Below are 13,271 nucleotides of genomic sequence, written 5' to 3'. Positions count from 1 at the left end.
CAGGTGTCATTGGTGGGTGCCATGGGTGGGTGCTCTGCGCCTCGACCACTGACTGTCCCAGTCCTTCCCTGCAGGTTCCCATTCCCCATGGTGTTCAGCAGCTGTAGCAAGAAGGACCTGGAGGCCAGCCTGGAGAAGGGCATGGGCATGTGCCTCTTCAACCTGCCCGAAGTGAAGCAGTCTTTCGGAGGCCAGAAGTGCGGGAACGGATACGTGGAACAAGGAGAGGAGTGTGACTGTGGGGAGCCTGAGGTAAGAGACACATCCCGGGACCCTTGCCTTGCATCTGCAGCTGGCAAAGGCACACACGCCGGGAAGAATGATGCAGCAGAAAGTGCTAGAAACTCAGGATGGGAGTGTCCCAAATGGCCACCTCAACGACCAGCTGCACAGGCCGGGGTGGCCCTCTTGAATTGTTACGATTGCGCACAGAATAAGTTGTAGTGCTGGTTTTAAAAGATCAAGGATCTCCTCTATTGAAGGACACCGTATAGGTGAGGCGAGATGAGGACAGAAACAATAAAAAGAAAAAAAAAAAATTAGCTGTGGGTTTAACAGAGAAGAAAGCTTTGGAGTGCTAGCTTCAGATGGCTAATAAGCATCATTTCTTTCTCTTTGCAAGGCAGGCAACCAGAGGGGAATTTGAATAAGCAGCATTCATTTTGCACCAAGAGCCCCCCCGCCCCAACCCCCCCAAGCTGCAGTTCCCTCCGATGCCACAGCCTCCTCTGTATGCAGACCTGAGGCTCCGGGCTGCTGCCTCCTGGCTCGTTAGCTTTCAGAAGCAATAAGCGGAAGCAGGGAACATTTTTATCCAGCAACGGGCTCGTCTAACCCTGTTTTCCAGCCGATGTCAGGAAAATCTCTGGTTTCCTTAGGGGCCCCAGATAGTGTTCATCAACATAAAATTATAACGGCCACGGTTTTAATCTCTGAATAATCTCTAGAAGGAAAGAGAAAGGCAGAGGGGACACAGTGAGACCTCCTGGTAAAACAAGTGCCTCCTGGAAGCTTGGAGGAGGTGGTGTTTAGAATAAATCAAAGCAGGCAGTTTGTACTGCAAGCAGTCTGCATGTGGGATTCCCTCCCCGAGAGCTGATGCAAGCTGAAATGGTAGACGGGTTCAAGGCGGGCTTGGCTGGACTCGCAGACAGGCTCGGCGAGGGCTTAGCAAGAGCATGTCCTGGAGAGCCGCTCTGAAAGGGGGCTCCCGGGTGGAGGGAAATGTGCAGAGACCCTGGGATAGCCCTCGAATTCCTGTGTTTATCAGACAACTGGTCCTAGAATCTCCTTCATCTGCTTAATCTCTGGGCCTCTGTGGTTTCCCATACCAGCAGGCCCAGTCTTGGTCTCGGTCTGGCCATTTCTGCAAGAATGTCGGAGTGGATAAGTACCAGGGGATGGGCCTGCTAGGGGTGGCTCCAGCAAATGTTTGTGCGCCCTTTCCAGACCTGGGATTCATCAGCGATAACAGCACTGACCAGAGCAGCAGGGATTTTGCTCACAATGTGCGGGGGGTGACTGCTGTACAGGAGCCAGTCCTCGTGCAGGGGGCTATAGAAACCCTTCTTAAGATTAGCGGAGGAAAACTTGAAACTGTCACGGAATGGGGCATGCAAAGGGGAAATTCCTTAGAGACTTTGTTAATTACTTGAAGAAGAAAATCAAAATTAGTTTAAATTACTCATAGTTCTCAGGAGAGGCCATGTGGACTTAAAACGGTTCGTCTTTGATTTGAACTCCTTGTAATTGTTTATTTAATCTAAATAAATTTAACAGCTCTTCATAGAGCCCTGAACTCTCAGGTTTAGAATGACCATCAGCAATCACTTGCCCCATATTCTAGTACCAGTACCGGCACTGCTGCCACCCTCACCACCACCACCACCACCCCACCACCATTATCACCCTACTATGATCGCTGTCATCTTCATCCCTACCACCACCACCATCCCTACTGCCATCACTGCCACCACCACCATCACTGCCATGACCTCCATCCCCAGCATCCCCATCAGCACCACTATCACTACCATCACTGCCATCTCTACCACCAGCATCCTCATCACCACCATCCCATCAGCAAGTCTGTGAGTGCCTCAAATTTGCCAGCCACTGATGTGATCCTCAACTTCACCGCCATTGCGGAGGCATTGGCTTTGACAGGGTGCTAACTATCTCTCCAGGCAGGATAGTGTCGCAGGACAGCACTGATTGAACCAAACTCTCCTTATGGAGACTATATGCCTGCATATAGTCCTCAACTGTTTATTTCTATGGTTAGGGTCCTTATTTCACAGGATAATTTCTTGATATTTGAATAGAACTGTCATTTTCCTCATCCAAAGGCCTTTTGTCCAAGAAATCTTCCAGAGTCACAGGCAAGGCTTTGCTTCAATTTCCAGATCTTTAGTTTTTGCTTTAATTTTAAGCTGTGTCCAAGAGCGTAACAACCCAAATCCAGTTTCCAAACTGCTATGACCAGTCAGACCTGAGCTCCGTTCACCTGGGCTCTTTATCCCCCTCCCCAGTGCCTAGACCCTGGGTGCTTCATGTTGACCCACACACCCCCTGGCCCACAGAAGGACTCAGTGTGTCACCACATCAGTGAGCAACTTCCCCAGCTCACAACTGGACCCAGCTTCTGCCCCATGCTCCCAGAAATAATTCCCACTGTTTTCAAGAAGCTGCACTGTAGACTGATCCTGATCCATTGTGATCAAGGATCTGTCTACCGCCCACAACCCAAGAATGACAGGGCCTTTGCAGAGAGTTCTTCTAATGGCTTCATTAGTCTTTTTTCTTTGGAGACTTAGGGTTCATTGGCTCTGTTGAACTTTTCTATTGAGTACTAAAATAATCTGTATCAACAGATGAAGAATTTGTCTCTTCTGATAAATACAGTACTGCAGAAGAAATAGATCCTAGTAGTTAAGAAGGCAAGTGGCTGCTGAAGCCACTTGTACAGGGCATGGGATTTACAACCACCATAGGGATATCCTGACAACTCACTCATTCATCCAGCTAACAGGGTTGGGAAAGCAGCCTTATCTCCTTGTTTAAAGTCAATAGAATGCCAGTAGCCTGCAAATATCTTTTAAACTTAGTTATCTTTCTCACATTATCAATCCCCTTTGAAGTCAAAGCCATTCTACTTGGCTGCATTTCCATTTGAGCGGCTGCTTATATTATTTGGTGATTTGGTCGGGGTGGGGAAGTAGTTCTCAAAGAATCTTAGGGCCTAGTTTTCAGATGGCTGATTTAGCTTAGGAGCTCAGGTAAATCTGTAATTTAGTTAGTGTCTCATTAGTAGAGCCATTTAGACTTTATTGAACAGGACGACACTGCTGTATATTTGATGGCACTGGTCAGGAATGCAATCAATGGACTCCTTTAAAAAAAAAAAAGAAAGAAAGAAAAACAGGTTCCTAAACTTTTTAGGATGATAAGTCCATGAGTTAGAAACCCTTACTGTTAAGAAAGTTACAGCTATGACTTCTGGTTAGCAGTTTTATTGTGTATATTAGACATTCTGGATGTTTATGAAGTCCTTGAAAAATTTAAAATTTAATAACTTTGGATGTATGTACAATAGGAGCAAATGGTAAACACCAAATGAGAGTGAAATTCACAGCCTTATGCAGGGTATAGTTCAGAGATCTAGAATAATCCTAAATCTTCTGGATTATCAACAGGATTTTATCAATTGCATCTATAATACTAATGATAAATTCATTTACAGAAAATGGTTTTCAGGGGTAAGCAACTGTACTATTAAAATAGTCCATGATTGGCTTCACTCTAGCTAATAGTATGCACATTATTCTGCTCACGTCCTGTAGTAAATAAAAGGACAATGATAAATTAATACTAAAGACTCAACTCTTCCTTCTGATAATTCCGTTTCTCTTAAAATGTGTAAACTCCAAGTTATTAGAATGCTCTAAAGTGCAAGGACTTCCTGAACACCTAGATAATATGTATAGACCTTTTGTGGATAGCTAAGCGAAAGGTGTCCATACCCTATAGTTTTTTGTTAGAAAAAAACGGGTACTTGGGAAGCACAGCTCAATGAAGGAGGTCATTTTCTCTCATTTCAGAGAGAACAAATACATCTAATATTTGATGTGGGCACAGCCCGCAGCCCTCCTGCCAGCATCTTGGTCATTATACTGTGCATTTCAGATCTGAGAGGTGCCCTGTCAGGTGAGGCAGCTCACCTGTGCTGAGCAAGAGTCTTGGCTACAAGCATTTGGTCAGATTACAGGGACCTGTGGTCCAAACACAATTGACTGGACTTCATTTCCTGCCAGCACGCCCCAGATGAAAAAAGTCAGGATTTGAAGAGTCAAGTTTGTACGCATCTCTGTGTATTTTTAAATAAGTATATTCAAAGTATTCCGGTGACCCTGGTACAGTTAGTTCACTGCACTAAGTTAGACCTGCATTAATCAGAGACCTCCCTGCGGAGCCCCAAGTGCAGCCAACGTGGCTGGATTCGGTAGCCAGCCTTCCTGTGCAGGCTCCCATGGCCTTGACGAAAGGTGTCAAGGGCTACTGACTCTTCCCAGGGATCACAGACCCCATCAGCTCGTAAACACTTAACAGAGGCTTGGCTTTCTTACAGATAAAGATGCTCTCAGTCAGGCTGGTTTTCAGTTCAAGGGCCAGGCCCTCTGGTTCCTCCTTCCCTTTATAGTCACCATCTTCCGTGAGTAGTTGCCCCACGCGACCGTGTCAAATGAATCCCACTCCCCTCTCCAGGAATGTATGAATCTCTGCTGCAATGCTACCACGTGCACCCTGAAACCAGATGCTGTGTGCGCACATGGGCTGTGCTGTGAAAACTGTCAGGTGAGTCCTCTAGACCCCAAGGCCACCCCCAGGTTCAGGTGGTTCCACTCGGATGCAAGACAAGCAACACGGCAGGATGGCTTCCCGACACCTCTGCACCAGCTGGCGTCTCCCACTGCCTGTTCTTACTGTCACCCCATCTTCATGTGAAATGCACACTTCAGCATTGAGTCCTCTGGGATAAGTTATTTATTTATGGGTGAAAAGCAATTTTTCCACAAAACTCCAGCTCAGCGTTAAATGTTCCAGTTGTGCCATTGCAGGCACGTGAAGTCCCATCACCATCATGAGACCCACTGGAGAGCCAGGCCCCACCCTGGTCACCCAGCCCTGCCTGATGTTCCAGGGGTTTTATGTCAACAGCTTCATCCTGAGGTCCTCCTAACACAAGGTGCTTGCTGGCCAATGTAGCCCGGCCCAGCCAATCTCAGCACTTTCCTACTTTAGCCATTCCTGCCGCCATGACTGCATTTGTTTTGGCAATTCCAGGGTTTGTCTCATTATTCAGAGCTGAGACCCGACTGACTAGAAGCCTGAGCTTTTGATTCAAAGATTCCAAGGATAGACTTTATTTCTTTTTTAATTAAGCAATTGATTTTGGCATTGTGCTCGTAGGAAACTCCCTCTTAGCTCCCCCGCTAGAGCACAGTGATTCAGAAGTGCATTACACCATCCCAGGCCCAGCTTGAAATATCCCACCTGCCCTTTCTACTTGTGATTAATGCCTGGGGAACAGTAAAGGAAGCTGGCTGTGGAAAGTGCCAGAGATGGGCGGAGGGTAATTCATTGGTTGTGTAGCCTCTGACCAACCACTCTGTGCCTTTATTTCTTCAACCACGTAAAGATGAGGCATTGGCCAGCGGTCCCGAATGTCTTTTATTGCTCCCTTGCTTCGCTCTTCACTCCTCTCGGTGATGTCCTGCAGACAGGTTTCCAACTCCATGATTTGATGACAAAGTGAAATATTATTGTGACCCAGCCCTTGGGATGATTTTTGTCATCTTGGCCACAAGCACTAACACTGTAAGTGCACACCATTGTAAAACACATGACGGTGCTGGCGACCAGAGACCTTCAGAATTAAGGAGCCTACCAGCCAACACTCCCTTCCTACTCCTCCTCGAAGTGACAGGTGCCAGCAACCAGCTGGTCTGCTCATCAGAAAACCCTAATATTGCATTAAATTAAAAAGAAGCAGCCTTGCCCACCCCCATAGTGGAGCCCAGAGCAAGATTCTGTTTACTTAGTGACTCTCTGTCCCTCTCTTCCTTTGGAATCCTTGCCCTTTGATGTGAGGCTTCATGAGAATGGCCTTGGTCCATTCTACCCCAGGAGTGCTGCTGGGCAGCTGGTCCCCCCTTTCCCACAGTGTACGTGCTATAAACAGCCTCTCCTTCCAGCTGAAACCTGCGGGAACGGCGTGCAGGGACTCCAGCAATTCCTGCGACCTCCCAGAGTTCTGCACGGGTGCCAGTCCGCACTGCCCAGCCAATGTGTACCTGCACGATGGGCACCCATGTCAGGGGGTGGATGGCTACTGCTACAACGGCATCTGTCAGACCCATGAGCAGCAGTGCGTCACGCTCTGGGGACCAGGTAGGTGGCTGCCACTAATGGGCGCAGAGCAATGGGGCTGGGGAGCTCGCTCCGTGTCCCTGAGCATTGCTCCTGCAGCTCACCATCTATGAAACTTCCCTCCATTCAGCTGGAGTTATTGGCTCCCTGGCAGGTCTGGGGCTGTGCCAGGCACTGGGCATGCAAATATAGGCCCCTCCTGAGGGCTCAGTGTGGTCCAGTGAGGAGAGATGTGTGAGCAACTACTATGTGCCCTAGGGAGTGACAGAGAAGAGTCAGCCATGACCCCTACCCTCAGATAGCTTCACAGGTAGTTGGGCAGACAGGTGGGACCCCACACACACCCACTCTGAGTATGTGGGTGCTTCTTGATGCTCAAACAAGGACCCCAACCAAAGGCTGAGGGTGCCAAAGAGAAAGTCACTGCGGACTGGATGCATGAGTAGTCTGTGATCAGGAAGGACAGGGAGAGATTGCTCCTGACACAGAGCCCTTGAACGGGAAGGCCCACAGAAAGGACAGCAGATGGGAGGCCTGGATACCAGAGCTCAGAGGAAGAACATGGAGACAGATGTTTGAGGGCCTTGAAAACCATTTTGGTTCTAAAAGTGGAGTGACAGACTTGTGTGTTCCAGAAAAGATGCTCAGATGGACCGGAAGCCAGGAAGCCACTGTAGGGGCAATTAGAGGCTGTCCACTCACTGCTTCCTGTGAATGGGATGCTGAGCCAGATGCTCAGTGTGGCCTGTCCCTTCTAACTCCCAGCATCAGAGACAGGGAAAATGACTACAATTTAAAGAAAGTGAAGCTCAAATTCAGAACCCGGAAGTCAATTTCCTGATGTTGTAAGGCTGGGATTTGAACCCAGGCCAATTGACCCAAAGGCCATATGTAACACATTATGTGCAACCATACCAAAGAACCAGGCCTAGAACAAAGTTCCACTGAAGCTCCACAGTCTAACAGATGCCCGGATGTAAAGCAGGGAATAATAAGTCCCCTGGGCACGTCTCTCCTCCGTTGACCCATCTTCTGAGGCTAGAGGTCTAGGGCCATGGAGGGCAGCCAGGGCTCAATGGACTCCTCACCCCAGGGCTTACTGCCTCTGTCCTGCTCCAAGATTCCAGCAGCAAATCCTATAGAGAGCACTTTCTAAGAGCACAGTTCCCACCCTGTCTTGTCATTCTCCCTCCTCCCGCCACCTTGCCATGGTGACCTCAGTTCTGGCTGGGGACACCGGCTGTGGCAAGACCACTGTGGTCAGGCAGGCAGAGAGCCAGGCAAGCTCTGAGGGAAGGGAAATCCAATATGGGCCTCAGACTTTGGTTGTGAGGTTTCGGTTTCAGGAGTGATGAGGACAGTAAACTAGGACAGAAAATGATGAGTCCTTCTCAAGGCTTGGGTTTTCAGTGTGATGTGAAAGCAGCAACCAAGCAAGGAGAACAGAGATGGTTGTTTCTGAAGGCTGGGTCCTATCATGGAGACTGCTGCCTCACCAGCCAAAGACTCCCCTCTGTACTTGGACCTCTCTGAGGGGCAGGAAGGAGCATCCTGGTCATCGCGTCTGTGAGGGCATCTCCCAGTGCTCCTCAGGCCTCATGGGTCCACTTGGGTGCAGAAGGAGGAGGCCTGTGCTATCTGGGACCTTGTGCTTCATCTCTGGAACTTGACCAGGCCTTAGTCCTGGCCTCCTCACCAGCTGGGCCAGGAAGGCCCTGAGGCCAGGGTGGGGTCTCAATCTCATTCTGGGTGAATGCGATGACAAGCACAAAGAAGGCACTCACTATACACAGGTCAGGTGGTTGGATGGGCTCTGAATGGTTTAGTGATTTAAGACACCTTTTAGCCAAGTGAGGTCACTTTGGGACAGTGGCTACTGCTACAGGCCAAATCCTTGTGGCCTGAAGCATCCCTAGTGGCCATTCCTTCCTAGCCTTTCTCCGGACTCAGTAATCTCCCCCTTCTTAAGTTACAGGGCATGTTATAATGCTCCCTTCCAAAAAAGCATTCCGTGGCCAGAGCACACACAGCACTTGAAGCTTTTTGGAGTCAAATGTGCTCTTTGGTGCCCTGCTATATTACAGCATCTGGCCTCATTTCCAAAGTGAGGTCAGATGGAACTCCACGGCGCTCTCTGAGCCACCGCCACTGTGTGACTCAGCTGGCTGCACGCCTTAGATTCCTGGTGACCAAGGCTGGTATTTATTATCTCATCAGATTAGTCCTTCTCAAACTGCCTGACCAGAGAGAGAAAGAGAGCACGAGCCAGAGCGCCAGACAGGCAGGCAAACTGACAACCTGACTCATGCACTGAGCTTTTCAAAAGCAAGAGCAGTAGGAAGTTACCTTCTTTGAATTCTCAGCATCCTTGTGGCTGACAGTGAGATTGGCAGCCTGACTGCCTGGGGACCTGAACCACCTCCTGGCGGGGGTAGAGAGATGGGGGACTGCTGCCCTGCAGCTCCCAGCCTGCCTCTCCTGTCCCCACCCTCCTGCTGAGGACTGAGGTACCCTTTGGGCAGTGGTACATTTGCCGTGAGAGTCCCTGCATGTGGACTGAGCCTCCCTGGCATCAGGGATGCTCAGAGAGTTCCTGGAAATGACAAGCTTAGGGACCCACCTCAGGCTTATGACTTCCTAGAGCTCGGTGTACTTCAGCCAATCCTTTCTTGGGACTTCAGATTGCTGCACAAACTTCCCTAGGAGGGCAGAGAGCATGTGTGCCAGAACCAGCTGTGGCCCTGCACACCTTCTCAGAACGGCCTTTTGAACCACCTCTTCTGTAAATGCAGTGTGCTCCTTCCCTTCCATATCAGTACAGCTGCCCTGTTGTCTAGCTCAAGGGCACCGTATGAGTTTCCTGTGGCTGCTGTAACAAATCACAAACATGGTGGCTCGTGACCATGCAAATTTGTCATCTTACAGTTCTGCAGGTTGGAAGTCCTGAAATTATGTTGTTGGCAGGACAGTGTTACTCTTGCAGACTCTAGGGGAGAGTATATTTCTCTGCTTCTTCCAGCTTCCCGAGGTACCTGCATTCCTTGGCTCATAGCCCCCCGCCCCCTCCATCTTCAAGGCCAGCAGCATGCATCTGCCAATCTCTGTCTCTCTGGCTTTTGCTTCTGTGTCACATCATCTCTGCGTCTAACCCTCCTGCCTGCCTCTTATAAGGGCCCTATGATCATATTGCACCTATCTAGACCATTCAGGAGAATCTCCCCTCCCAAAATCCAAACTTAATTGCATCCTCAAAGTCCCATTTGCCACATGAGTCCCATTTGCCACACATATTGAGGATTAGGGTGTGGGCCTCATTTGGGGGCCCTTTTTCTGCCTACCACAGGTGTTGAACAGACCACTTACTAACAAGGTGACCTTGGGCTCATCTGTAAAATAGGGATTGCAGTATATCCACTCCAAGGGTATGTTGTGGCCCTCTAACACAGCCTGACCTATCCTTTATGACACATCTAGCAGCACACTAGGTGCATGGTGCCTAGTAAGGCTGAACTCTATAAAGGTCTAGCTGAGCTCACAGGAGGCTCATGGCCTAGTGAGCAAGGCGCTGGCCCCCTGGGGCTGTAGTGAGTGCTCTGATGTGGTGGGGCATGGAAGAGGGGGGCTCAGCCTGCAGTGGGGTGTGGAGTTAACCAGGAAGCCGTCCTACATGAGGTTGCCCTGGAGAAGTCGTTTGGCAGAGGTGGAGGGAAAGGGTATTTCCTGCGTACAGAACAGAAGGGGGTCAGGGCGTCCCTGGGGCCTTTCCAGGGAACTGCAGCAGTTGTGCTTGTCCAGAGCTTGGATTGTGACCTGGAGAGCAGAGATCCTCATTTGTCACCCCATTCTCTCAGTTATTAAATATTCATCAATGTCCTGCTGTTCTAAGATGCTGACTCAAGAGCCCTGATTCTGCCAAAGTGTGACATACTTCCCACCGTCCCTCTGCACCCTCACCTGGACTTGGAGTAGGGTCAGGATGTGACCTTCACCATCGCGGAGGCGGGGGGAGCTGCCCCAGCCAGGGCCCTGGCCAGCTAGATGCACTGGGCTGAGCGCATCCTAATGCTGCATTACAGTGGTTGCTTTAAATTAGCTTTTCATGATTCAGAAAAGGAAAACTTATTGTCAGGAACACATTCGCAATATTTCATTTTCCCGTGATTAGCAAATGCTCTGGGATCTGGACCGCATTTGCCTTGGGGTCATTTTAGTTCCCCTCTGAGGCCCAGCAACTCGGAGCTCCAGGAGTCACTGGGCTCCTACTCTGCTGGCCTGTGCCACCCCCACCCCGGTGACCTGACCCAACTGTCGAGTCATCCGGAAGCGTCCAGTTACACTCAGGAAGTCCATTATTCTCCAGACCTGGCTGCCCAAACACTGACCGGATAAAGCCCTTCCTTCCAGCTAACCATTCCCTCTTGAAATGGACTTTTCTCGATCCAGCATTTTATTTCAATACAATAACCCTGCTTCCAAATCTTTCTACAAATAGAATGATCGAAAATTCAAAACATATGCCTGCAACCAGCTCCCCACTAGCAAAGTAATACCCTTTTCTAATACCTTTCGGGGTGTTTTTGTTCATTTGTTTCTTTTCCTAATCATTGTTGATAATGTTCTCATTGGCAAGGAGTTTAACTCCCCCCACCACCCACCCGCCCCCCGATTTTTCTACCACAAATGTTGTATCTCAAGGCTTTTTATGTTGATGTCACAGAAATGTTATCTGTAGTTCAAACTGTAACTTGTGTTTCGCTCCCTTACTCCAGTTTAGTCTTTAATAGCCACAAAGATTTTCTGTCAATGTGATATGACCTTTATTCCTTCTGAAATACAGCTGGATATTTTTCTTCAGGCAGAAAATTTACTTTTGCCAATGCTGTTTATCTGAACCGTGGTTACTGAAAGCGTTACTTGGAAATTAATCTTACAGATAACTACATGTCTAGAGCCACAAACAATTTGCATCAGGGAAGTCCTGAAAATATGTTAGTTTTATCTATTTTATCACTCACCAGAAAATAGTGTCACTTGATTTATACAGTGTGAGCTGGCCAGACAGTTTTTATGGGCTGGTAAATATTCAGTGTTTATCTGCAAGGCTGGTTTAAATGAGTTTGCGTTATGATACACCTGGGGCAGTACATTTCCTAATCATCTACAACTCTGGAGATGAGCGATGGGAGAGAAGATACTTTTGTCGAGAGTCCTATCGTCTAGGAATCAGGAGAGTCTCCGTTTTGTCCCACCCCATGAGAAGGAAATGATAAGACTTGTCCATTGGGGCTCCATTTTCTGTTGAGCGCAAGGGTCAGTTTGGAGAAGAGAGAAGGAGAAATACGAGGAGAACAGGACAGCTTCCAGTTGTTGGAAAGAGGGCCTCTGTGGGCATGAGCAGCGGGAGTCGGGACAGTTAGTGACAGTGGGGAGGAGCCCATCCGCCCAAACGCAAGAAATCCATTTGCATAAAGTCATTTTAAGGAAAAGATTAGATCAAGTAAATTGTGGGCTTAATGCAAGATGTCATCATCTCTTCTTTCAAAAGACATAATGACATTGGAACTTCCAAACTACAATTACAAATATAAGTTTTATCCCTCTGAAGATAAAACCAGTAATTAAAATCCATCACTTTCTGTGTAATTGTAAAATACAATAGGATGTCAAAATTCCCTCTGAAAGGCTAAATTTTATCTTTGGATAATGGCAAAACATCTAAGTGTTCCATTATTACGAATTCAAAGGCTGTAAATTGATGTACTATCATAGCGATAAGACTGTTGTCATTTTTTTCCCAAGAGACAGACATGAAGTCTCTTCGTGAAAATGTGAAGACGGGTTTAAGCGTGATGACTTTGAACCCAAACCTGTGACTTCCTTCCAGAAGTCATTTGCACCCCTGAAATTACTGACCATCCTGTGCTAAGAGAAAGGCCAGACGGCCGCTTGCACACGCGAGCCCCGTGAGTCACCTGCTCCGCTATGGGCACTGCAGGTTCTGCACTGCCGGGAAGCTCAGGCCTTGTCTCTGGGCTCTGTGGCTCCCACTCTCCTTCCTCAGTGATGTGTTCTTTGAACGCAAGAGCCCTATCTGCTGCCAAGGTCAGCACCAGGCCCCCCTCTGGCTATCCTGCCGATAAGCTTTCTTACTTTGCCTGTGTTTGTGAAACATCTGTCTCCTGATGACCTTGTATCTTCTTTCCACGTCGGACGGCATGGTAATACCTCCTTTGATGTAAATGAGGAAGTGAAAATCCAGAGCCATGGGAAAGAGAAGCCAGGAGACAGTGTTCATTTACCCGAGATGTTTCGTTCTACAGAAATCTCAGTCGACTCCCTCCGGGTAGGGCAGCTGAGACGTGGCGTGCCTTCCCCAAACTGCCTTCCCCGCGGCTCTTCACTCATTCATTCTCAGCACACACCTGCTCTGTGCAGGCCTCGGGCACTGTCCCTGGCAGCTGGGTTTTTACAGTGAGGCAGGAGCCTTGGGACATGACAAGAGGCAAGAAGGCCAGGGTGGTAAATGTGAGGAGGGGACAGCCCCTACAGCACGGACGAGAGGAGGAGGGTTGACCCCAGCCTCATGGGAAGGTGGTCATGGAAGAGGGCCCCAAAGGATGAAGCCATGTTGAGCAACACAGCAGCCCAGGACCCTCAGCCAACCGGCCCCAGCAGCCAGGTTCCAAGGAAGATGCTAATTTACCTGGCCCTGGTCATGCATCCATCACAGACCCAATCTAATGACCTGTGACACGGAGCCCTCTGGCCAAACTGGAGTCTCACACTCGCCAGAGGGAGCCCCTCCCACCGCACAGGCTCTCCTGTGAGAGAGATTACCCCCC

General features: G+C 48.9%; 1 protein-coding gene across 2 annotated transcripts in view; it reads left to right on the top strand.

The window, feature by feature from the left end:
• ADAM12 (ADAM metallopeptidase domain 12) overlaps positions 1-13,271 on the top strand; it is a 329,385-nt gene that overhangs the window by 272,948 nt on the left and 43,166 nt on the right. For both annotated transcript variants that reach the window (XM_038579090.1, XM_038579089.1), the window contains exons 12-14: positions 75-252; positions 4,765-4,854; positions 6,255-6,450. In XM_038579090.1, the coding sequence (XP_038435018.1) occupies positions 75-252; positions 4,765-4,854; positions 6,255-6,450 (464 nt within the window). The remainder of the gene's footprint in view (positions 1-74; positions 253-4,764; positions 4,855-6,254; positions 6,451-13,271) is intronic.

Source organism: Canis lupus, chromosome 28 (assembly GCF_011100685.1).
Source record: "Canis lupus familiaris isolate Mischka breed German Shepherd chromosome 28, alternate assembly UU_Cfam_GSD_1.0, whole genome shotgun sequence".
Classification (NCBI taxonomy): domain Eukaryota; kingdom Metazoa; phylum Chordata; class Mammalia; order Carnivora; family Canidae; genus Canis; species Canis lupus.
The sequence above is the reverse complement of the archived record's forward strand: the minus strand, read 5'-3'. Positions and strand labels throughout refer to the sequence as shown.